This window comes from Panicum hallii, chromosome 2 (genome assembly GCF_002211085.1).
Source record: "Panicum hallii strain FIL2 chromosome 2, PHallii_v3.1, whole genome shotgun sequence".
Taxonomy (NCBI): domain Eukaryota; kingdom Viridiplantae; phylum Streptophyta; class Magnoliopsida; order Poales; family Poaceae; genus Panicum; species Panicum hallii.
Genome location: NC_038043.1, coordinates 44,058,153 through 44,082,851, shown reverse-complemented (window position 1 = coordinate 44,082,851; position 24,699 = coordinate 44,058,153). Strand labels below are relative to the sequence as shown.

At 44.9% G+C, this 24,699-nt stretch overlaps 2 protein-coding genes and 2 pseudogenes across 2 annotated transcripts; 3 read left to right on the top strand and 1 right to left on the bottom strand.

Annotated features, from left to right (window-relative positions):
* Positions 1–24: 24 nt before the first annotated feature.
* LOC112881102 lies at positions 25–3,196 on the top strand (annotated as a pseudogene).
* Positions 3,197–5,130: 1,934 nt separating this feature from the next.
* Positions 5,131–7,758, bottom strand: LOC112881101 (annotated as a pseudogene).
* LOC112882481 (choline/ethanolaminephosphotransferase 1-like) lies at positions 7,747–13,663 on the top strand. The gene is made up of 18 exons (XM_025947551.1): positions 7,747–8,221; positions 9,109–9,118; positions 9,216–9,266; positions 9,416–9,493; positions 9,806–9,881; positions 9,965–9,987; positions 10,071–10,171; positions 10,632–10,726; positions 10,873–10,941; positions 11,134–11,203; positions 11,743–11,806; positions 11,891–11,931; positions 12,068–12,152; positions 12,372–12,434; positions 12,531–12,589; positions 12,675–12,727; positions 13,055–13,127; positions 13,215–13,663. The coding sequence occupies exons 1-18, from the start codon at positions 8,085–8,087 to the stop codon at positions 13,234–13,236; spliced, it is 1,170 nt and encodes a 389-aa protein (XP_025803336.1). The 5' UTR covers positions 7,747–8,084; the 3' UTR covers positions 13,237–13,663.
* Positions 13,664–21,620: 7,957 nt separating this feature from the next.
* LOC112882684 (flavonoid 3'-monooxygenase-like) lies at positions 21,621–23,930 on the top strand. Its single transcript, XM_025947799.1, has 3 exons — positions 21,621–21,859; positions 22,042–22,814; positions 23,090–23,930. Exons 1-3 carry the CDS (start codon positions 21,715–21,717, stop codon positions 23,720–23,722), a joined length of 1,551 nt encoding a protein of 516 aa, XP_025803584.1. The 5' UTR covers positions 21,621–21,714; the 3' UTR covers positions 23,723–23,930.
* The last annotated feature ends 769 nt before the right edge of the window (positions 23,931–24,699 follow it).

The following is a 24,699-nucleotide window of genomic DNA, read 5'->3' as shown; positions in this document are numbered from 1 at the left end:
GATAGTGATGAAAATCATGAATCTATGGAGGAATCTTTATCTGAATCAGAAGAATTTAGCTTTAATTGTACTCAAGATGAAATTACTGATTTTGAAGTAAGTTGATATTATCCATTGTACATAAGTTATTCATTACTGTTTTATATGCTAATTCCTTGATATATATGTTATTGTTATTTTTTTATCTAGGATTCCTCTTCAAGTGAAGACAATGGGTTTAACAGGCAGCTTTACAAGGAAGTTTTAAAAGATGTAAGTTTATTTGCATTTGTTTGATGTATTTTTCATTCTTATATCTATGTCCTTCGCAGTTTCTATTTTTTTTAATTTCTTGCAGTACAATGAGATTAAGGAAATCAAAAGAAAGTTGAAGATGAAATTGAGTCATGGAGTAAGTTGCTATGTTATGTAATTTTTGTTAATTCTTATATCTGTAACTCCTCAGTTTATTTATATTGATATGCACTGTATGCACTTTGCCTAGATTACGATTAGAAATTGTAGCATGTATTTACTTTTATTAACTGACAGTGTTTTAAACAATTTTGCACAATTTATTTTTCACTGTCATTTTAGTAATTTTGTACGGCTAGCCTTTGTGCTTATGTTTTAGTTCTTGCAAGTAACCTTTAGTTTATTCCTTTTTGTTATATTAAAATTAGTCTTTCTTATTAGTTCATGTAATCTGTAACTCCTCATTTCATTTGTATTGATTTGTATTGTATGCACTTTGCTTACATTAAGATCAGTAATCGTAGCATGCATTTATTTTTGTTAACTGTCAATGTAATCTTGCATATTTTTTTTGTTTTCCACAGAGAGAAGCGTAAATCTCTTATCAAAAAACAAAGATGCATTTACTCGGTTCTCTGTTACTGCTTTTTCTTCAGTCATTGATTCACTATCACCTCATAAGAAGAAAGTTATTGAGAATTTTGGATTTGGCTCTCTTCTTCTTTTTTATAAGTGCTATTGTCGGTACATACGGACAGGGGTACCTCCTGCTAGGGTATCCAGACCCTTAGCGTCTCGATGTCGCCTCACAGGTAAGGACGCGATGGTGTCTGGCTCCGGCGTGTGCGCCAAGCGCATCGTGGTGGACGCGCGCCACCACATGCTCGACCGCCTATCCTCCATCATCGCCAAGGAACTGCTCATCGACCAGAAGGTCGTAATAATCCACTACGAGTAGAACTGCCTCTCTGCGGGCCTAGCCCGTCAGAGAGTCACCTGACAGTCTATCCGCCCTGATGGACACGAGGTTATCCGTGACCTCACCCTTGTCCTCTGGGAGATGGGACGTACGGCCCGGACCCGACAGCTGGGATTGTGGTCTCCGGACCTCCCCCCGGGCTCATATAGGTCCGGCGCCCCCACGTGCCCATGAGAACAAGGTACTCGGGGATGGCCTCCACAGTCCCGGACCTCTCAGGGGGTCCGGCGCCGCCACGTGTGGGAGCCAGGCCCCTATGGGCCAGTCTCTCCAACTGGCCTCGGGGCCCGGACCCCCTTTTCCTCCGGGATGGGGTCCGGCGCCACCACGTGCCCCCAAGGTGGCGACTCCAGGGCCGGCCCTGCCACGTGCCCGTGGCAGAAGGTCCTCAGCGGGACGCCAGCCCAACAACCGCATTACATGCGGGTTGGTGGGTTGGGTGTGCCCGAGTCAAAGCATGGTCTGCCCAACTGACACCACGGTAAGCCCGCCTGTTACCAAGGCGGCGCGTCACTGTGCTCTGCGCACGGGTAGACGACGTGTAGTCACATCACGGCGCCGCGCGCGCGAGTAATGATGGCCTGCTGCAGGTGTGCTGAGGCGTGCGCTGCAACAGTGCGCGGAGATGCGACGGCGCGGCAGGGTCAGCGCTGCTTCTTCATCTGTCAAAGGAAACTGACCCAACAATGGCAGCACGGCTTCTACTGTTGGGTAACACTGACAGCAGTCACTGTGCCGGCATGGCGGCACACGGCCATATCCTGGCTGTAGATACGCACATCAACTTCCCGATCGAGAGGACTACAGAGAGAAGCTGGAGAGGAAGATCTCCATATCTCTCATATAACAGGCTCCTGTTGGCCGGACCCACCTGTCGGGACCCCGTATAGTGTAAGCACTCCCCTTGGTCTATAAAAGGGAGAGTGTACTCGTTAGAAAGGGGGTTCCAACTCAGGCTCACACAAGGACTAGACCCACAAGCTTTCCTCCAAGCTTCCACAATCAATACAACACTCAAGTGGATGTAGGGTATTACGCTCCGGCGGCCCGAACCACTCTAAATCCTCGTGTCCTTCCCGTGTTCATCGGCCCATCGATCAAGCGCTCCTAGGTCTCCCCCAAACTCTTCCTAAACTAGGATTAGGCGGGTGCATTCCGCCACCCGGCTGGAGATTTCCTCCGACAGCTACGTTCCTGACAAATTTGCACAGCGGGTTGCTCATGTTGTTAATTATAAGTCTGGTGATATAGTTGTTGATGGAAAAATCATTTCTCTCACAAGAGAATCGGTTCATTGTTTTCTTGGTATTTCTATTGGTGGTACACCATTCCCTTCGCGCACAAGGTCTGGCAGGTCTGTTATTTTGGAAAAGTTCCATAAGGAGTCTATTCCCTCATTCTTTGCAAAAAAGTTAGAGAATGCTGATGAAGATTTGTCTGATGAAGATACTTTCATTTTCTTTATACTTTCATTTAGCTTTGTTGCATTGAACACCTTTCTATGTCCAAATTCATCTGTTGTCCCTAGTCTAAAGCATTTTGGTATTTTTGATGATATAAAAAATGTTAGAGAATATGATTGGTCAGGATATGTTCTGTAATGGTTACTGCAGTCAATTAAGAAACTCAACAAAGCTAAATTTGCTAAAGGGAAAGATGCTGGAACACTTGGTGGATGCCTATATTATCTTGCTATAAGTTTCTTGATTGTTTCTACATATTTTTCATTTGTTACTCAATTCTTTTCTTCCTAACTTTTTATTTTACATTTTTCTCTCTAATTCTTTATGTATCTATTTTTTTAGTCATATATCTTGACTTTGTTGACTTTGGGCATCGTAGAGTTTCTGATTCATTTCCTCGCATATCTGTTTGGAAAGGCAATATGATCCAAAGTTATTCTGACCTTGACATTAAATCTAATGGATGTTATGGGTTCAGACCTATTTTGAATTTTTCCGATACTTGTTATTTCAAGGTTAGCTTGTTCTTATTATATTTTCATACAATCTTTATCCTTCATTCACTTTAATTCTGAGCCCTGTTTCTTATATTGTGCTACAAGCTTCATATGCAAGATGCTAGTTGTTCCTCTACTGAGTTTGATAAGAAGTTTATGGAAAGTCTTGATTCAGTGTCAAGGTGCAAGCTTCCTGTTTTTTTTGAAGAAATCAACATGCACTGTGCTACATAATCATTGTCATCAGTTTTCGTTGAGTTTGAATTTGGATGTCAGTGCTATATTTAATCTTCCAGAGAATCTGTTAGTCAACTTTGAAAATGTGAACAGAAAATGTGCTATATTTAATCATTGTCATCTTCAATACTCTTGTCAACAAACTACAAATTGTAACGGATGAAAATTAAATTGGACACTTTCCTGTGCAGCGGATCGACCAGCGGACTCTAAGACCGACCGGCAACCTTTCTGCTACAAGTCATCTTCAAACCGCTTCAACCTACGCAATTCAAATCGTAGCTTATAATATCACACTCTTATGTAATATACGTAAACTAAACATGACTTAGTCAGTCCAACCACACCTTCTACTATAATAAATTCGCTACTACGTTCACTTTCATTACAATCGCTTTCCAAGTTCTGTGCTTGCCCCGCGCATGGGCGCGCGCAAAACACTAGTAAGCGCTAGTTCACTAGGATAAGTTGGCTCCAGCGATATGAGTTGCTAGGCCAATGAACATTCTTCTAGTTAGATCGTAGAGGGGAGGAAAGCGGCAAAACGTTCTACCAGAACGGGCTCGCCTCAGTCACTGATCAGTGTACTATTCGTATGCGTTTGGTCTCTGACGCTCGACACACAATGAGTCCAATGACACAACTCAAAGGCGCAAAGCTGATTCTCCTTGCAACAATCCACCGACATGACAGGCTGAACCTGGGGAGAACAAAGATCCTGAATTCCCTTTTACAACAAAAGAATACATGACAACTCGACTGCTGCATTCCTGGTTGGAAGACTTCTTTCGCTTAACATTGCTACCGCCAGGAGTACATTCTGTACAAGGATATTCAGGCGTGTGCAGCAAATCTGAAGATCCACCGGTGACAAAAGGGGAGGCGTCATCAACAAAAGGCCCGGTGCATTCAGGTACTGGGAGCCCCTTACATTTCAACAGGTTCCAAACTCTTCTCGAAGATGAGACAGCAGTTCAGAGCATATGCAATTGCTCGGTACCGATGGAAACTTCAAATCTACTGTATGATCAAGCTGTGCTCCTTCATCCACTGCTCAGTTGTCTGCAGAGGTGGGTAGCAAACTGATGAATGACTCCATCGAAGCACAAAGCAGCAAACAGTAGCAATTGGAGTTCTTTTTTCAGGGAAAAAAACAATTGGAGTTGCAGATATGCTGTCGAATTAGCCTTTCCTCTCCATGTAAAAAGGCATTTACAGGAAACTAGACTTTCCTTTCCATGAGACCTTCAAGACATGGTATTCCTTTGCCAATGGAACTAGAAGCTGATGAGAGTTGCTAGGGCCATCACGAAAATGATGACAACTTATTCCTAGGCGGGGAAGATGACGGAGCCTAATGTCTTGTCGAAGATTACATCCAGGAACTAGAAGATGTTATTGGCACGGAATGGTAAGTAACTACATGGATATGGAGACCCAAACCTACAATTGCCTCTGCTTCCGGGTACACTTGCTGGATGCTGCAGGAAATCAGGACAGCAACGTCAACTCTGCCTTGTAATCTTGTATGATTGGACCTATAGCATTGAGATACCACACAACAGCTAAAAATCTCATCCTTGTATTTTTTTTTCCCATCCATATGTGTATGCTTTATATTTCATTATTAGCTACTGCCTACTATGACTGAGTTGGAGTTAAGTTATCCAGATCCAAGAGACATATATTTCCAGCAGTTCTGTCTTTGTGCACGTCATGGTGATAATTGAAAATGAAAAGTAATCATTCATCATAGGAAGAACATAACTTATGTGTTTATGTCAAGTTGTCTTCCCAGAGGATAAATAGAATGTATGTTTACATCAAGGCATTACATGAAGATAGCAAGCCAAGCTACAGAGCAAGAAAATAACTAACTCAAGATGTAATTCATTTCTTTGTGGACATCCCGTTCTTACATCTTGGATGAGTAAGAAGCAGTGTCATCAGTCCCCAAAAACATAGCCTGAATTCAAATGCATTTGCAGATATTCACCTGATCCCAACAAACTGAGCCTGACAATGTTTCACTAGATGAAGGGCGAAGCAAGTACCAGCAGCAAAGAGTTCTCGAGCTCAGAATACGCAGTCACCTCTGAGAAACTCTTGGTCTCAATGGCATAATCGAACACCTCATAAGCGTCGGCAACGCTGCCCGATCGACACAACGCCCTGGCAAAGGTGGCATACGCGGGCGCCTCCATCTTCATCCCAGCCCCTACCATGGACTTGTACACCTCGACGGCCTTGTCCAGCTTCTTGTTCTTGCAGAGCCCCATGAGCAGCGTGTTGTAGGTGCGCTCATTGGGCTCGCAGCCCTTGGCCTCCATCTCCTCGAGCAGCCTGAGCGCCCCGAGCGCGTCGCCCTGGACGCACATCCCGTTCATGAGCAAGGTGTAGGTGATGACGTCCGGGAAGTGGCCCTGGGCGGCCATGGTGTCGAGGAAGGCCCTGGCCTTTGCGACCATCCCGGCGCGCGAGAGCGCGTAGACGAGCGTGTTGTAGGTGACGAGGTCGGGCTCGACCCCGTCGCGCTCCATCCGGCGGAGCACCTCGAGCGCGCCGGCGGCGTGCGCCTTGACGAGGGCGTTGTAGAGGTGCGCGTCGGCGCGGACGCCGTGGTCTGCGAGGACCGGGAGGAGCCTGTAGATCTCCCGCGGGTCGCCGCCGCGGCACACGGCGTCGGCGAGCGCGAGCAGCGCCCCGCGCGGGGCCGGCGCCGAGGAGGGGTCCGGGTGGAGCTTTTGTAGAAGGCCCCGCGCAGCGGCGACGGAGCGGTGGGAGGCCAGGCGGCGGAGGAGGAGCGCGAGGGAGTAGGGCAGGAGCGGGACGGCGGCGGGCGTGTCGAGGGCTAGCGCCACCGCCGCGTCGATGTCCGCGTCCGCCGCGGCGCGGATGGCAGCCGCGAGGTCGGTCGGGGTCCGGATCGGCCTCCGCTCCTCCTGAGCGGCCGGAGGCGCGGCGTCGTCGGAGGCGGAGGCGGCGGCGGGGACGAGGGCTCCCGGGGCTCTGGGGCCCGTGCGGGGCTTGCGGCGGGGTTTAGCGGCGTGGAGGAAGAAGCGGCATGGGGCTTGGGCTTGGGCACGAGGGCGACGGGGGCGAGCTTGGCGGCGGCCCGCATGGCGTGCTGCGCCTTCCCTATCCCGGGTAACAGCGGGCGGGCGGCGGCGACCAGGGAGGAAGGGAGGGAGGGATTCGGGCGGCGGCAGCGTGGCGTGGTGGAGTTGGGAATGGTGGAATGGAGAGGAGGAGGGAGGAGGAATTGTGGTGTGGGCTGATGCGGAAGGCCCGTTTGAGCCCAAGGAAAGAATTACGGGCCTGTCACTTGTTGGGCTTGTCATTCATACTTTTTGCCTAACTTGTTGGGCTTGTCATCCATACTTTTTGCCTAACAGCTCACAACAAAGAAAGCCACGTTCCTGCACCAGTAAAAACTGGCAAACCAGTCGAAGAAGAAACGAGCCAGAAAACACAGGCGAGCATGTGACGCGTTGACGGTCAACGGCACGGGCACACGCTGACTGTACTAACCACTTAACCAGTAACTGGAAGCTTGGAACTGGAGTGGTTGGGAAGACGAGGCCTGAGGCCACCTCCAATGGCCGAGGACGTCGTTGGCCTAAGCTGACGTAGCAGAGAGAGAAACCGTAGAAATTCTGGCGCCCGATAACGTCGCTGGTCTAAGCTGACGTAGCAGAGAGAGAGAAACTGTAGAAATGCTTGCGCCAGCGCTCGTTTCATCGCTAGCTGATGGCTTTAACCGTTGAACACGGCCGGATGCGGCCTGACACGCACGAGTCGTGGATTTTGTACGTGAGATGTGTCTGCCGCAGAGCTGTCCGTCCGGTCCGTACCCCGATGTCTTTGTCCGAACGTGGGAATTGAATACCCGATCCACTCGGGGAGAAGAGTGAGTGGCCGGCCAGCAGGCAAGTGGGAGGAGCAAGGCAACCTCACATCGCTGCAGGCTGCACCGGTCACTACTCGCTCGCTCCAACCAGTCCCCTCCACTCCACTTTCTGCGATTGTCTTATTCGTTCCTGCCTCGTAATTCACGACAATTATGAATATATATAACCCTATTATACGATAAATATCCCAAAAATAGCTTTGTTAAATTCCTTTGACAATTATACAGTAGTCCACCACGGTTGTTTTGCCGCTGGGCTTTCCTAACTTTGCATATTCTTTTATTAACTATATACAGTAGTGGTTTTTTTATTTTTTAATTAAAAAAATGGAATTGGATCCAATCCAAGCCACACGTCCGCACGTGACTGGGCGCCTGGGACACGAATTCCTTGAAAGCGGAGGGGCCAGATCGCAAAACCGCGCGGCTCCCTTCCATTCCACCCTTTGGTTTCCTCCTCTCTCCCCCTGGTCGTACCGGCGCCGGCGGTCACCACCGCCATCCACGCCCCACCCACCTAGATCCCCTGCACCATTGAAAATTCCCTCCTCCACCAATCCCGTCGCGGCTCCCGGCACAGATTCCTCCTCCTCCTCCCCACCCACGCGCCCCCTCCGCTCGGTGCATCCCCTCCCCTCATTCCCTCCGCCGCCGCCTCCTCCCTCCCTTCCTCCCGGCCGCGGGTTCCGATTTGGGAATTGCCGCGCGCTGGATTGCCTGGGTAGATAGATAGAGAGACAAACAGACAGGGGGAGCGGAGCGGGATGGGTTACATTGGCCACCACGGCGTCGCCACGCTGCGCCGCTACAAGTACAGCGGCGTCGACCACTCGCTCGTCGCCAAGTACATCCTCCAGCCCTTCTGGTCCCGATTCGTCAACGTCTTCCCGCTATGGTTCCCGTAAGCACCCTCCTCTGCTCTCCTCTCTTCTCTTCGTTTCCGCCTCCGTCGACCTTCGAGCTCTCTCCCGAACTCAATGCTTGATGCGAGCGGCTGGCTGCCTCTGACTGTTAGAATATAAGCTAGAATAATTGTTTCTCACACCCTGAGTGGCTCAAAGCGCGATCTGGTTAAACCAACATATTCGCCTATGACAAAGTATTACATAAGCGTGGCATGGCATGTTTGTGATCTGGGTAATTTGAGCTTATTAGCTGGTCCTAATGTTCAAGGCGGAGCCCTGAGCTTTAGCATAGCATAAGGAATCGTCTTTAGCTTTGGAGGCCATCTCGCAGGGGCCTGCACACAGCGAGAAAGCACCAACTTTTGCTTAGTGGTTCCTTCTTGCAAAGCTGAAAAGGACTGTTTCAATATATTCGATAGATTACTTCCTGGTTACTAGTTCATTTATAAAGAATGCTTCAATGTGCCATATGAGGATTATGATCCATGCCTTTAACACCGACGTTTTTACTTTCTTTATGTGGGAGCGAGCAATTAAAGCCTTGTTGTTGTTTGATTTTGCTGCTGTACTTCAGTTGTCTCCTGTGAGCTTAATGCAAATTGTGCGTTTTATGTTATCCTGTTGTTTGCTATTTAGCTGCAGAGTTTACCATTCGTGATAAAGCATGCTGCATCTGCAAATTGTGTGTTTTATTTTATCCTGTTGTTTGCTATTTAGCTGCAAAGCTTACCACTCTTGATAAAGCATACCATATCTGCAGTCTAATCTTCGACCTAATGCTTGTGCACATCGAGTTGCATCTTTTTCTTAGTTTTGTGCATTGAGTGCTAACCTTCTTTATTGTTATCTTTTTTTTGGGTATCCATGTTGGGATGATCTGCAGACCAAACATGGTGAGAATTCAATTCACGTACTGTCACTTTGATCCGTGCTGCTTTTTATTGCCATCCTAATACAACATTGGTGCTTACTTTTTTTCTTAAATTCCAGATTACGCTGACAGGTTTCATGTTTCTACTCACATCAGCATTCCTTGGCTTTGTAAGTATCTTACGGCAGTAAGTTGTCAATTCTTATGATATCATATTGTTCTGACATATATATGTGAGAGTTTTCTTCTTGATCACAGTACTACAGTTCTAATAATCCAGTAACATTGAGCCTTATTACCGTATCCATTTTACCTGCAGTTATATTCACCTCATCTAGATACAGCACCCCCCAGATGGGTTCACCTTGCTCATGGATTGCTTCTCTTCCTTTATCAGGTTTGTCAAACTTTATGTGCTCACCCAATTATGCATTTCTTTACTTACTACCATATACATCTTTCGCAGCCTAACATAAGTCTGTTTCAGCTAGTGCTCCAATTTGTCAATCTGCACTCATAGCATTTTTTTAAAATTTCAAGGCATCTATTGACACATGGTACCAAGTTTTGTAATTAATTTGAATACCTCTCTGAACATCTAATGAGTTTTTCCTGTTTTCCTTGGATGTAATAGCTTCATGTTTTTTTAATGAACATACCATGTCAAACCTTCAATTATTTTAGTTTAAATGGAATGGTATTGATGCAGACATTTGATGCTGTTGATGGAAAACAAGCAAGGCGTACAAACTCATCAAGTCCTTTAGGCGAACTTTTTGATCATGGTAATCTCCCCTTGACAACTTAAGTTGGTGGACTCAGTTTTTAAAAAGCCTATATGATGCTGATAAGTTTGTATCCCATGCAGGATGTGATGCCCTTGCTTGTGCTGTAAGGCCACCTGTCAACCTTTCCCTTTTAAGTGCAATGATTCTGAAATGGATGTGAACTGATTATTTTATTCTATCTATTAGTTTGAGTCCTTGGCTTTTGGAAGCACGGCAATGTGTGGAAGGGCTACCTTCTGGTTTTGGGTCATTTCAGCCGTCCCATTTTACTTTGCGACCTGGGAGCAGTGAGTTCTTGTGTTCGTGCCCAGTGTTCATAGTTCTATACTCTACAATCTTGCCAAATGTGTCGTAGTTCTGTGGATTAATGTTTCACATGACTGCAAGTCTTCTGGAGGCTTTCTAATTTTGTAATGCCAAACACATTCTGTTTTTCGACCCGTATGGACTGTAAAACTTGGTGACTTGCATTTGTTCTAGTGATTCATTATGGATGATTTGCTCTTGTGTATAATGTACTTTGTCTTGTGGGAAGTGCTCAATGCTTTTGTAAAGTGAAGGCACTTGCGACTACCCACTGCTCTACTGAGATTGGCACAGCTTGGTTTCTGCAAGTGCAGAGCACTAGTCTTGTCAAGCTTCATAATTACATACTTTTTGTTGTTTATCATGATGCTTCTATTTCAATATTTGTTGCACTGGTTTCTTTTTTTATCCTGTAATTTCACACTTCATGGCTTTGTGCAGCTTTTTTACAAATACACTTATTCTTCCTATAGTCAATGGACCAACTGAAGGCCTTATGCTGATCTATTTGTGCCATATTTTAACCTTTTTCACAGGTATTATTTGATTTAAACTGTCACTTTTCACGCTTATCAGGTCTCTGTGGAACTTAGAAAAAAAGTGTTTGTTTGCTAATTCACTGTGCATATGCATGTGGCTTCCATATGGTTAGTGGTAATAATAGCTCATCTTTCCTTTGTAGGAGCTGAGTGGTGGGCACAGGATTTCCAAAAGTCAATGCCCCTACTGGGTTGGGTCCCTTTTATTCCTGGTAATAGATGCTACCATGCTTATATTGTTTATATTATCCAATGGTCATCTAGTTCTTTGATTTTTGAACCATCTATATCACCTTTTCTGATGTTTTTCCCCTTTTAATGCCCTATGAAGGCTTCATTGTGAAGTCAGAATACAAAATGACATTTCCTTTACTGAAGTTTGTGCTCATTGCCTCTTTTCCCAGAAATCCCTGTGTATGACATTGTTCTAGGTCTTATGATTGCTTTTGCTGTAATCCCAACAATTGGATCTAAGTAAGTTCCGTTTTACATGTATTATTTTCTAGTGGTATTTTGTGCTGCCTGATGTTCTATATGGCTTTTTTGGTATATTATTGGACCCTGTAATCTTCTCTTTAAATCCTCTAAAATTACATTCAATGTGATATCGTCAATTTGAAGTCCAAAGAAATAATAAGCATATTTGACTCTGAAGTTTATTGTATTGCTTCATGTGTAAGAAGATTAATTCATCTTTCTGATAAAAAAGAATAGGTTATCTTTAATTGGTATTTGTCCATGAAGCAAATCTGCTAAAGAGATTGATAGTGAAGTTACATTTGCAAATTGGTCCACCTGGTGGCCTGATGCATGGAATAATATACAGCTAGATCTAGTTAATGTTGCAAATGGAGAAAATTCATACTCTTAGCCGATACATGTTTCTGCACAATATATCTGAGTTGAATAAGTACCTCATTCACTTAATCTTTGAGCTTATTTTTATAATTTTGGATTGATTGAGCATTGGAGATATAACCAATGTTGACTAAGCTAATCTTGCAACCATGCAGCATTCACAATGTATATAAAGTTGTTGAAGCTAGGAAAGGAAGCATGGTGCTGGCACTAGCCATGGTAATCTCAAAATTTATCTTTTCTATTCTACTGTTGTGATTCTCTTTTCTTCATCTGATATTTTGCATTCTTCATTTGTGTCAGCTCTTTCCTTTTGGCTTGCTCTTGGCTGGAGTTCTTGTCTGGTAAGGCTGTTGAAACCTTTCCTTGCTTCATGTATATGTTATGCATCACTTTACCTAGAAATTGAGCTCGGCAATCTAAGCTAACAGTCTAGGGGAAGCTTCTAGTATATCACATAACAGTTACATTTTTATGCAGGTCCTACTTGTCTCCTTCAGATATAATGAGAAACCAGCCACATCTGCTAATTATTGGAACTGGTTTTGCATTTGGCTTTCTTGTGGTAAGGCTTTAATGCTGATATTTACAACCAATGCCTTGTATCTGTCCATTTCTGTGCTTATTTGTGTACCTGCTCAGTTGTAAATGGCACTTTCATGTTTAAGACTTAAAAGCGTTGTGTCTTCATGTTTCTTTTGCTGTAATAAATGCCCTGTTTCAAATATGGTAGTACAGTATAAATTATGGACATTTCCTGATATCTGTTTATATTGTTCCACAGGGAAGAATGATTCTGGCTCACTTATGTGATGAACCCAAGGGTCTGAAAACAGGGATGTGCATGGTACTTTCTTGGAAAGCCTAATCATTCTTTGTTCTCTTTACACCATCCTCATATATGGCCTATGCTAGCATGCTAAAAGATGTGCTATTCTTTCAGTCCCTTGCGTATTTTCCTTTTGCAATCGCAAATGCACTGACTGCCCGGCTTGATGATGGGTTTGTGCCTAGACACCTTTTTCTATTATCTTTGTTTTTAATAATTTCCTGTCTCGACTAAATTTATGGTCATTGATTGTTGCAGAAATCCCCTTGTTGATGAGCAGCTAGTTCTCTTAATGTACTGCTTATTTACAGGTACTGGATTATTCTCACAACTTCTATTTTCAGTAACAAGCTACAGTTGTCTGCTAAAGTACTAATTTGATCTTCTTCTTGTTTAAAAAGCAGTATGTCTTTTTGGTCTTTTATCTATGCAAGATTAAACCTGCTAATTCATCATGATTTAAGGGTGTTCTACTGGTTGGTGGCTTGCAAACTTTAGATCAGTAGCCCAAAGCTATTCATTATGTTAAATTGCCTACATAAAGGAAATCATGAGAAATTGGTTGTAGGTTTGCAGCACATCTTACCTTGTATGAGCCCCTGAAGTCTGATCTCAATTTTTTGTTCAATCTGTTGCAGTGGCACTGTACATGCATTTTGCTACGTCTGTTATTCATGAGATCACCAATGCGCTTGGGATTCATTGCTTCAGGTTTGTTAGACATCAGTTCATCATCAACTTCTTTCCCACATATTTTTATCAGTCAATAGGTTGAAACAGAATTTTGGCTTGTGACAGAATCACTAGGAAAAAGGCATAATTCACATCCACGAGCATCGGTGTTGCCCTGGATTGTAATCGATCACAAGTGGTGCCTGCTAGACAAGAAAAATATTCTTATGTATCTCCATTACACGGATGCTGATTCCCGAATCACATTTGCATCTGCCATTGCGGGGATGGTGTTCGTCCATCCCCTGAAATTCACTTCAGCATGAAAACTTGCAGACAGATAGACAGACGAGAAAGCAGTGCATTTTTGAAAACATTTAGTAGTATATTATGTTGTATCTTGCCTTCAGCATGTGTTCTTGTAATGCTCGGCAAGAATTTTGTGGGATTTGTTGAACTGAGTGATAGATGCTGCCTCTGATATGTTTCAGTTGTAGGAATCGGTCGGTGTTTCTTGAAGGAACGTCCATCGTATTCTTGAAAGACAATGTCCTGGGAGCCAAGAATTTTAATTTTTTTAACAATTCTCCAAATCTAGTAATTAACCAATTAATTCTGTTCTATTCTCCCTTTTCTTAAAAAAATTCAAAATTCTTGACATAAGATATAGCTCTCCATGGTCTAGCTTTGCTTTTAGCTCCTATATGGGTGGACCTATCACCTATGTACCACATTTATAATATGGGAATACGTGTATAAGACTGTCTCTTGATCAAGAGAATGTAGCTCTTCCATTTCTTTATATTCTCTCTCCAAAAGACTATCTCCTGAAAAGATATCTCTTCCCTTTCTTTCTATTCTCTCTCCAACTAGACAAAAGTGTGATGTGGCGCTTTTATAAGCTAGCTGACGTGTGTATTGTTAGAGAAGGTTTAACACAGTTAAGTTCGACTAGTCCTTCCTTTCTTAAAATAAAATATGCTCATGGCGTATTGTACTTGTACCATGGCGGCCTCACGAAGTAGTCGGATCGGCCCCTCGTGGAGAGTCCCAGAGAACACGCACCACAGTCCTCCCTCGCTTGCCGGCTGCCGCCTCCTTCGTCGGTTAAGGCACTCATCTGCTTACAAACAAATCCCCCGATCTGTCCTCACAGAGATTACCACCCTTGGCCCCGCTAATTGATCTCGCAATCTGCAGTTTCAAGGTCTCCATGACCATGTCCGCCTCCGCCTTCCCGAGCTGGGTGCTGTTGGAGCCCTTCGTCCTCCGCAGGGACAGGGAGGCCTCCTTCCCCGACGACACCAAGGCGCCCATCAGGTTGTCCGGCACCACCTCCTGTCGCGACGCCTTCCTCTTGGCCTTCGATCTCGCCGAGCCCCCGCGCATCTCCTCCCTCTACGCGCACCTGCCGGCCTTCGGCTGGAACGAGACGCCCGTCGCCTTCCTGTCGACCCACAGCCACCTCGCCCTGCTCCGCGTCGGCACCTTGGACTATCATGACAATCTAACTCAGGACTTCTTCGTCTTCGACGCCTCCGCCACCGACGACGCTCGCTCGCTCGTACATCTCCCCGCCTGTACCGAGCCGCCAATGGATTATAGCCGCCCGGATGGCAGCCTTCCTCCTCGTCGTCGCCGTCGTCCTCGTCCTGAGGGAGCGTCCCCAGCCAGGCCGCGCCTGATGGCTGTCAAATCCATGTGCATCTTGTGCCGAGGCGAGCAAGAGTTCGCGGTGGCAGAGCTGGACCTTTACATGCCCAACGATATTCTCTTCGCCAACATCTATTTGTTCAGATCATCAGCAGGCAAATGGGACTCCATGCGACATATATTGCATGACAGTATGAGTCGGCGTTAGCGTTGCGTCTCCAATATAACGGGCAACAGCTAGTTTTTTTTTTGTTGTGCCTTTATATACACCATATGTTTGACCATTTGAAGTAGGTTAGAGCTTGGAGAAGCTATAGCCTTTTCTACGCACACAAATTTATCCACCAAAGTGCTCAAAGAAAATTAAGGCAATTAGTAAAAATTTTAGAGCTTGATTAGTGCTACTAGTTTAGGCCTCTTAGTAGTTTAGGCCTCTCGGTGCATTAGGTATTAGCCTAAAATTAGGCGAGGTTTGCATATCTCATTACTATCGGTGCTTGCACGCACCAAGTGTTGTAAATTTGAGGCTTGTAAGTCTTGTGGGACCCTCCAACCGAGTTTATGGAGAGGCCACCGGTGCTTGTAAGAGGGAGAAGAGGCCCTCGAGTTTTTGCCAAATCTCTGTCTAGACCTAGTGAAAATGGCAGGAGCATCCGGGAGAGGTAAGATGGAGACCCACTTGCGCATGGGAAAGTCCCATCGGCTATCCACAGAGTTACTCGACCGGAAGCTTGGCCCTTGCACGGGTATTCCCTCAGAAGGGGCTCCAACAAGGATTAGTAAAAAGCGAGAGCTTTCTAATACCTCGATAAAAAATCATCGTGCCGGGAGTTTGCATTCTCTACATGTCGGTGTTTTAGCGGCTGCCCACCGAGGGATATGCATAAGGTGGTAAGTTTTATGTGAGGAGTCGCCGAGATCAGGAACTCGAAGGTGCAAGGAACACAAAACTTAGACAGGTTTGGGCCGCGAGGTGCGTAATACCCTACGTCCTGTGTGGTGGTTTGTATTGCCTTTGATATAGAATGATCTGGAGATCTTCCTTTTGAGAGGGTCCCTGTCCTCCCTTATATATCCGGGAGGTCAGGGTTACAAGAATCCAAACCAATACCAGCCAAGGAATCGTACCAGAACATATCTCGAGTAGATTTCTTCTATATCGGTTAGCTTTATCTCCTATTAAACAGGATAAATAAGAGATAAACGAGGTAAATAAGAGATAAGACAGACTTAATCACTTAAACCTCTTTACACAGTCCCGTGGCCTCGGATCTGACAAGCCCCCGAGCTCTTCGTAGCTGAGTACTGCAGGCTTCTCGATTACGTTCGAAGTAGTCTTCAGCTTCTTCTGAAGCTCCGTCTTGAAGTTCTTATTCGAGTACTTACTTGGCTGCGTCGAAGCTATGAGGTGCTCATGCCCCGAATTATATTTTTAATATGGCGTGCGATTGAAAAATCGCACTCCATATGGAGTAGCCCCCGAACCTTAGGTTGAATCGAAGAATCAGGCTGAGGGTCAAATTAGTCTTGAATCTTTCTTACTTTTCAAATAAATTTAAAAAATAAGTAGTCGATGCCACGTACCCCGCAGCCCCCGAACCTTGAATCTAAATCTCTCAGGTTTGGAAATAAGGATCCAAAAGTCGTGGCATGCAGTGTTACTCTGAAATCCCGAGAAAAATTCTTCGCCTTCTACATAATGAAATTGAGCCTCCCGCTGATTTATTTAACCGCGCGGTGACTTAGGGTTTCTTCTATACTCTCAGTCTTCATATGAGTCGTCTTCGAGTAGTTTTACGGCGTCCAGCCCCCGAGCTTACGAGCCAGGAGAGCCGAAGGAACTATATCGAGTAGTGTGCATCGCCTAGCCCCCGAGCCTCGGAACTAGCGGAACTGTGATGACACGCTGTGCTGCCTGGAGGGTTGTTGCCAAAGCTTGATCTGAAAAAAGATAATGCATACATTATGTAGCATAATGCGAAGATACCGAGTAGTACTCAGTAATATTGTGAAGACACCAAAATTTATTCTGTGTAAAAATTGTTGTGTCGATCTCTTTTTTAGGCCATTTAAATCTCCCAAGCAGTCCACCTGTTACGTTTAAGCACCTGGTCCTGTTTTAGCTGTTGCTCATAGCGTGTATGAGATCCTTGTCTCATGTATGCGTAGAGACGTTAGGCGTGACAAAAGAGCCGAGGTTTCACGGATTAAGGCATATGCTACCCGAGTAGATTAGCGACCGTTAAGAGGAGACACGCGCAGAAAGTAGTCGTCATGCAACAAAGAGGATGCGCAGTGCACAAGGTACTCGGCGAAGTGTAGCTCTGGAGGGTTTCATGCCCATCGAGAGTCGTACACGGATAAGTAGTCGGCGAAGTGTAGCTCTGGAGGGTTTCATGCCCGTCGAGATTCGTACACGGATAAGTAGTCGGTGAAGTGTAGCTCTGGAGGGTTTCATGCCCATCGAGAGTCGTACACGGATGAGTAGTCGATCATGGAGTAGCCCCCGAAAGTTTCATGCCCGTCGAGAGGCGTACCCAAAAAGGTAGCCGATCCTATGAAGAACAAGTCGGAAAAGGTATAAGTCACTTAGCTTGATTGGTGGACGAATGTCGATGAAGCCGTGGAGCTCGTTGATGGAGCTGCAACGGTTTGTTGATGAAGTTCGACTAGTCGGAATCGATTCCGACTAGTTTTCAAGTTGAGACGCGTAATTGATGTAGTCATTGCTGTGAGGCTCGCCCTCGACTAGTTTCTAGTCGAGACGAGTAGTTGAAGTAGTCGTAGGCGGGTCGATGCGGCCGGGCGTTGGTGTAGTAGTGCTCACATACATTTTTTGTGTACTTTTGAGCGAAGAATTTTGATTCGTGAAGCTTCATGGTAGCCCTCGCGTGCGTGTAGCAGCAAGTTGAATTGTCAACAGGCATGAGTGGTGAGCCGATGCCTAGTAAGTTAATTGATCCATACTGTGCGGATTAGGAACAGAGAAGAAAAAAAATTTGATTCGCCGCACAAAAAACTAGATTGATCTAGTAATAATATTTGGAGTGACTCACCCGATTGATGATTACTGCCATCGAGTTCTCCGGTGGATCGTTAACGAGTACCCCTACCTGGCGCGCCAGCTGTCAATGTTTTACCAACTGCCCACCGAGGGGTATACCTAAGGTGGTAAGTTTAGGTGAGGAGACGCCGAGATCAGGAACTCGAAGGTGCAAGGAACATAAAACTTAGACAAGTTCGGGCCGCGAGGTGCGTAATACCCTACGTCCTGTATGGTGGTTTGTATTGCCTTTGGTGTAAGATGATCTGGAGATCCTCCTTTTGAGAGGGTTCCTGTCCTCCCTTATATATCCGGGAGGTCAGGGTTACAAGAATCCTAACCAATACCAGCCAAGGAATCGTACCAGAACATATCTCAGGTAGATTCCTTCTGTATCGGTTAGCTTTATCTTCTATTTAAACGGGATAAATAAGAGATAAACGAGGTAAATAAAAGATAAGACGGATTTAATCTCTTAAACTATGTTATGTACACAGTCTCGTGATCCCGGATTTGACAATAGGGTTTGCGAAGTGGAAGGGTGGAGAAAATTGAGCAAGGTCAACCTCTCATACACCACACCGCCTATGCAAAAAAAAGTGAAGACGCAACTCCACCATCGCTAGAAGGCAGGTTGGTCTCGGAAACAAGTGCGTCCGTTGGCTGATTCACAAAAGGCTCCGCTTGTTGATTCACAAATACAAGATTAAAGGGACAAATCAAATAGTAGGGGTGTAAATTAGTGATCCTTAGATGCACCTCCAACCCTATGTAGTTTAAATTTTTATACTAATTTTTCAAAATAAGATCCTATTTTAAAGAAGTAGTATAAATATTTGAACTAAAAAGGATCAGAGGTGCACCTAAGAATCATCAATTTGCACCCCTATCGAATAGTTTGGCTAAGTAGGAATGTGCTCCATTTGCCACCCTCTCTCAATAAACTACATAAAAACCACTAACTCACCTGCATCTTATTCTTAATACCTAAGAATACATAACTAAAATTTTGTGACAGAAGCTCACATTAGAAGATAAAAAATTATTACTCTCAGTAAACACAAAACTATATTTCTGCATAAAATATTATTCTATTTTATCATAAATTCATATTTCACATCATGAAATATGATGATAAGAACAATAGTAACTTAGTGTAGACTATTTGAACAAAATAGTACAACATTTAAATGCAAAATAAAAATCATTTGAATAGATTTATTTTTAACTAAAAAGAAGCCCAAATTTTAGTATTAAAGAAAGTAGATACCCACGCTATTAGCGCGTACAATCATCGAACCGTTTCTTTTCTGTTCCTTCGTCGTTCTCCTGCTGTCCACGACCTTCTCGTTCTCCTCCTCATTTTCCCCCAAACTCCTCCAAACCCTAGTACCCAAGGGCCTCAAATTTAGTGGATCCGGTGGTGCTCCGGCCCCGGCCAAGAACGGATGCCCACGATGTTGCCGATGAACAATTCTCCGTCCAGCCATGGGCTGCCGGCGCGAAATTCAGAGCTCCGGACGCTACGGTCGTCATCTAGCGAAGCATCCAGACTGCGGCGGACTCCATCCCCTTCGACGTGAGCACGGCGGGCGGCACCCCCGGCGGTGCGAAACGGAGAGGCGTGGGCATGTCTGGAAGGGCGTGATGCGGCGGTTGCCCGGTGCAGGTGCGGCGTCCCTTGGCCGGCACAACGCCCACGCTGGGAGGGGCGTGCTGCTTGGCATGGGTACGGCGAGTGGTCCGGCGCTGGCATGGCGAGCTGGTCCGGTGGTGCCGCAGAGGCCCAGGATGGCTACGGTTCGCAGTTAGCAAGGCGTGCACAAATGGTCTGCATGGACGGCGCAAGAAGCAAGTGGCTTGGCCGGCGACAGCAGCGAGCACATGCACAGCAGCGGCGGCAACGAACTAGCAGCATGAAGCAAGGGTAGATAATAATTATTAAAAACAATAATATATACCTCTAATAATCCAGGTTACCAAACAACTCGGAACTTATTTCCCTCCCCTCATAATAATCTGGATTATATAATTTATCATCAATAAGCTAGATTATATAATCTATTTCTGAAGTAAGCAATGAATCATTGAGCTGTCAATCGAAATCCTAATCGGAACGCGGACAAATCAATTGGAATTCTAGTCGGAATCCGAACAAATCAATCGGAATCCCAATCGGAATCCGAACAATCAATACCTCACGCGCGCAGTCACAGCATGGCCCGTGCATGGAGTAAAAGAACACAAAATTCGTAGAAAAGTCAAATAAGGAGGGAGTAACAAAGCCACACCTTGTGCATAACAAAAAATATATGAACCTAGAATGTTAAAACAGTCTATATTTTGAAACGAAGGGAGTATATTCCACTGCCGGAGAAGACCTAGTCATATTCTACAAAGTAGGCACACCGTACCTACCAGCATCGGCCACCCTAGTAGGCTTAGCCGCTTAGGTAGTGACTTCGATGATCATTGTGACAATACTAGTATTCGTAATCTTGTTCTACTTAGTTTCAACTTATCATAAAACCAATTTTAGAATTTAATAGTGGTTCAATCCGTGCTCCTGTAAGGGTCAGCAATTTTAAGAGGCATGTATTAAATGTTTGGTCCCACAACTAATCAAATTTGCTTATATTTACTTACTTTTGTTTATTCATTTATTTTTATCTATGTTTGTACATGTTTTGACACAATAAATATATAAAATACATTATAATCTTTATCTAGTTGTCGTTTACTCTATATATTTTCATCGTTTTTAAACAATAGAAAGTAATATGATCATGGATGAGTGCATGTGTATACCCGGAATGCATGATATGTCTGTTTTTTCATATATTAATAATAGCAGAAATGGTGATTTAGAAGCATTTATATAGGTATGTTTGGGTGCTATTTTTCATAATAGTATATGTCAGTAATTCAGATGAGGATTTAGACATGACTTTAATGTATTTATTTTATAATGACAAAGTGAGTAATTTATATGTAAATTGAGGATATATTTTATTCTTTTAATAATGTCAACTATGAATAATGTAGATGCAAATTTAGGTGTTTATAATTTGTTACTCTAATAATATAATAACAAGTGTGGGTACTTTAGATAGAGATTTAGAGATTACTTTATGTTTATTCTTATAGCACAGATGGGTAATTTCGAAGGAAAATAGATCTAATGACTATTGTTACCAACTACATGGAAAATCTACGGATGTATGGCGGGAATAACGTCGAATGGAACTCAAGTTTGGGCCTTGAGACAAAAGTTATGTATTCTCAATGGTGGACATTGGTGGCGGGAAAAGTAAACTTGAGTTTTTTTTCTAATCAAGCAACCACTTCTTTTGCATTCACATTTTGCTAGAAATAAATGTCATCATAACCTACTGCATTTCTACTCTATAACACTGATTAAGACAACTGACACGTGGAATCAGATGGATGCCGACTTGACTACGACTGAAAAGAAGCGACGCATGGATCCACGCGCACGGCGTGAAAGGGCAGTGGAGGAGTTACGTATCAAGTAACTTTGACTCAAGCTAAGACACTGCAAAATGTCTAGCCAATGATGTCTGCATTACGACGAGATTACAACGCGCAAGTAATTGCCTGCGAGAGGGAGACATTTTTCACGAAAGAAAAAGAGCTGATTGACCACCTTGCTTCGTCTTAAACGAGAGGGGAATGCATACCCTGATTAGCCGAAAGAAACTTGCTGAAACCACTGCTTAGCTAGAGAGGTACCCACAATATTAAGGAGGACCTGGTAGGCGTGCTGTCACTACTACTCGCGAAACATAGTATTTATACAACACTTGTCACTACAAGATCCCCTACCCTTTAAGCTCAAACCCTTCAATTCACTCTAGAGTCAACCGAAGAACCAGACATCATTTAGGTACCCACTTAAACTTCCAAGCAATGGCGCTTCCAACATGGGCTGCGTTCATCGTGCTTGTCACCGCAGTCTTCCTCAACGTCATAATTTCCCGAGGGCACCGCCGCACCTACAATCTCCCGCCAGGTCCCAAGCCATGGCCAATCATTGGAAACCTCAACCTCCTAGGTAAAGATATAAATAGGTACCCAATAGTATTTTTATCAACTAATTAATTATAGTGGTATGTCACTATAGTTCATTTCTCCTCCCAAATTATTTACACAAAATGCTATTCTAATTTATTTTATCAACCTTTTAAATCAACATAATCATCCAAAATATATATAACCTGAATCCTGGACTCGTAGGTGTGCTGCCGCACCGCTCCATCCACAAGCTCTCCAAGCGCTACGGGCCACTCGTGCATCTCCAGCTCGGGTCCTTGCCCGTTGTTATCGGCTCGTCTGTCGAGATGGCCAGGTTCTTCCTCAAGACAAAGGACGCCACCTTCGCAGACCGCCCGAGGTTCGCGATCGCCAAGTACGGCGCTTACGACTCCTCCGACATCATGTGGACCCAGTACGGACCGTACCTACGCGAGGTGCGCAGGATCTGCGCCGCCGAGCTCCTCAGCGCCAAGCGGCTCGAGTCCTTTGAGCACATCCGCGGCGAGGAGGTGCGTGGGATGCTTCGTGGCCTGCGCGAGGCGTCCGGGCACGTCGTGCGGCTCAGGGGCTACCTGCAGATGATGACGCTCGGCGTGATCTCGCGCATGGTTCTCGGCAAGAAGTACATCCAAGAGGAGGCGGCCGCCGAGGGGGGCTCGCCGCCGGTGCTGACGCCGGCCGAGTTCCGGGAGATGGTGGATGAGTTCTTCGTGCTTCACGGTGTGTTTAACATTGGCGATTTCATACCATGGCTGGATTGGCTGGACCTGCAGGGGTACGTCAGGAGGATGAAGAGGATGAACAGGAAGTTCCATCGGTTTCTGGACCATGTTCTGGACGAGCACAACCGGCGGCGGCGCCTCGAGGGAGAGGATTTCGTGGCAAGAGACCTGGTGGACGTGCTGCTGCAGCTGGCGGATGACCCTAACCTTGAGGTTCAGCTCAGCAGGGACAATGTGAAGGCTATCATACAGGTGTTGTGCCCCAATTTCCATCTCACATTGGTATTAGTTTCTTAATCAACGGATGAAATTACCAGGGTGTTACGATCTCATAGTGTTCATACGCAACCCTGTGTTTTCGGGAGAGAGAAAAATATTAGACGTCAACTTTTTTTTTAACGAAACACAATACATACATAGATGCTCACAAACACACAGACATCAACTGGAATAGATAAAAAAGATTACACATGATAAAATGCCCGTTTAATTGTCAGAACTCAGCAGTGCAACATTGTATCACGCAGGATGCACTCCTCGGAGGATCAGATACTTCCGCTGTGACCATCGAGTGGGCGATCTCGGAGCTCATCAAGAACCCCAAGTTACTAGGCAAGGCCACCGAGGAGCTCGACCGTGTGGTTGGGCGCGAACGCCTGGTCACGGAGAGGGACCTGCCAGCCCTTCCCTACATTGAGGCCATCCTCAAGGAAACCTTTCGCTTGCACCCTGTTGCGCCGATGCTGGTGCCCCACCTAGCTCGTGAGGATGCCCGCGTGGACGGCTACGACATCCCCGCCGGCACGGTCGCCTTCATCAACGTGTGGTCGATCGGCCGTGACCCGACGCTGTGGGACGCGCCGGAGGAGTTCCGTCCGGAGCGATTCATCGGGAGCAAGATCGACGTGAAGGGGCAGGACTTCGAGCTGCTGCCCTTCGGCTCCGGCCGGCGGATGTGCCCTGGGTTAAGCCTGGGGCTGAAGGTGACCCTGCTGAGCATCGCCAACCTGCTGCATGGCTTCGTGTGGAGGCTCCCGGATGGCATGGCGGTGGAGGAGCTGAGCATGGAGGAGATCTTTCTGCTCGCGGTGCCACGCAAGAACCCACTTGAGGCTGTCGTCGAGCCTAGGCTGCAGAGCCATTTATATATGTGTGATTAATGTCCATCGATCAGTACGTGCATTTGGCATTCGGTGTATGTATACAACTACGTGGTTGTTACTGGTCTTGGTGGTGTCTATATGAAATTATGAAGCCATTTACCTACATAAAAGGTTTCTAGTGTGCTTTATATAATGTTGTAACTCAACCCTATAGTCTCGCCCTCATTATTGTCCCGCTTCGCAATCAAGGTTTTTTTTCTTGCAAGTACACTCAGTGAGAGTTTTTGTTTCAAGATATATATACCATACATATTAGCTGGAAATTAATTCAAAAAAACAAAATTTTGATGTAGTTGTAGGATTGAACATAGGATGAAGTAGTGGATGGGCCGCCCACAACTTTATTTCTTGGTAATTTTTCTTCGGTTATAATTTATTCATGTAACCTTTTACGAACATATTATTCAGTAACTCTATGAGCACCTTGGAAAGACTTAGTTGAAATATCTTTTCTTTTTTAAAAAAAGAGATCTTTTTGTTTTAATAAAATAGAAGGGCTGTGATCTCCTACTGGTTATATATTAATGAAAGAGTAAAATGTATAAGTGGTCGTTGAACTTGGCTTATCATGTCATCCGGATTCCCAAACTCTTAAAATACATATTCGGATTCTTAAACTTGCTAATCGTATCACGTGAGGTTCAAATTACAATTGTTTAAGCTAAATTGAAAGTTATATAATTTATTAAATATAAAATTATGTACAAAACGTATACGTGCAAAAAACCTCATAACAAATTTTACTTGTACAAATATATTCAAATACAAAATATATGTATAAAAAAACTATACGTAAGCGAAACTCATATGATAAAGTTTGTAAAAAGGTCAGGAAAGAGATGGACAAATTTTGGAGGAAAAATTGGAAAAAATATTCAAGTACAAAATTTTGAAACAAAAATTTAAAAATATAAGAGTTGAGCACATTCCAAAATGAAAAATAAAATTTAGGCCCACCTGTAAGCTCCACATTA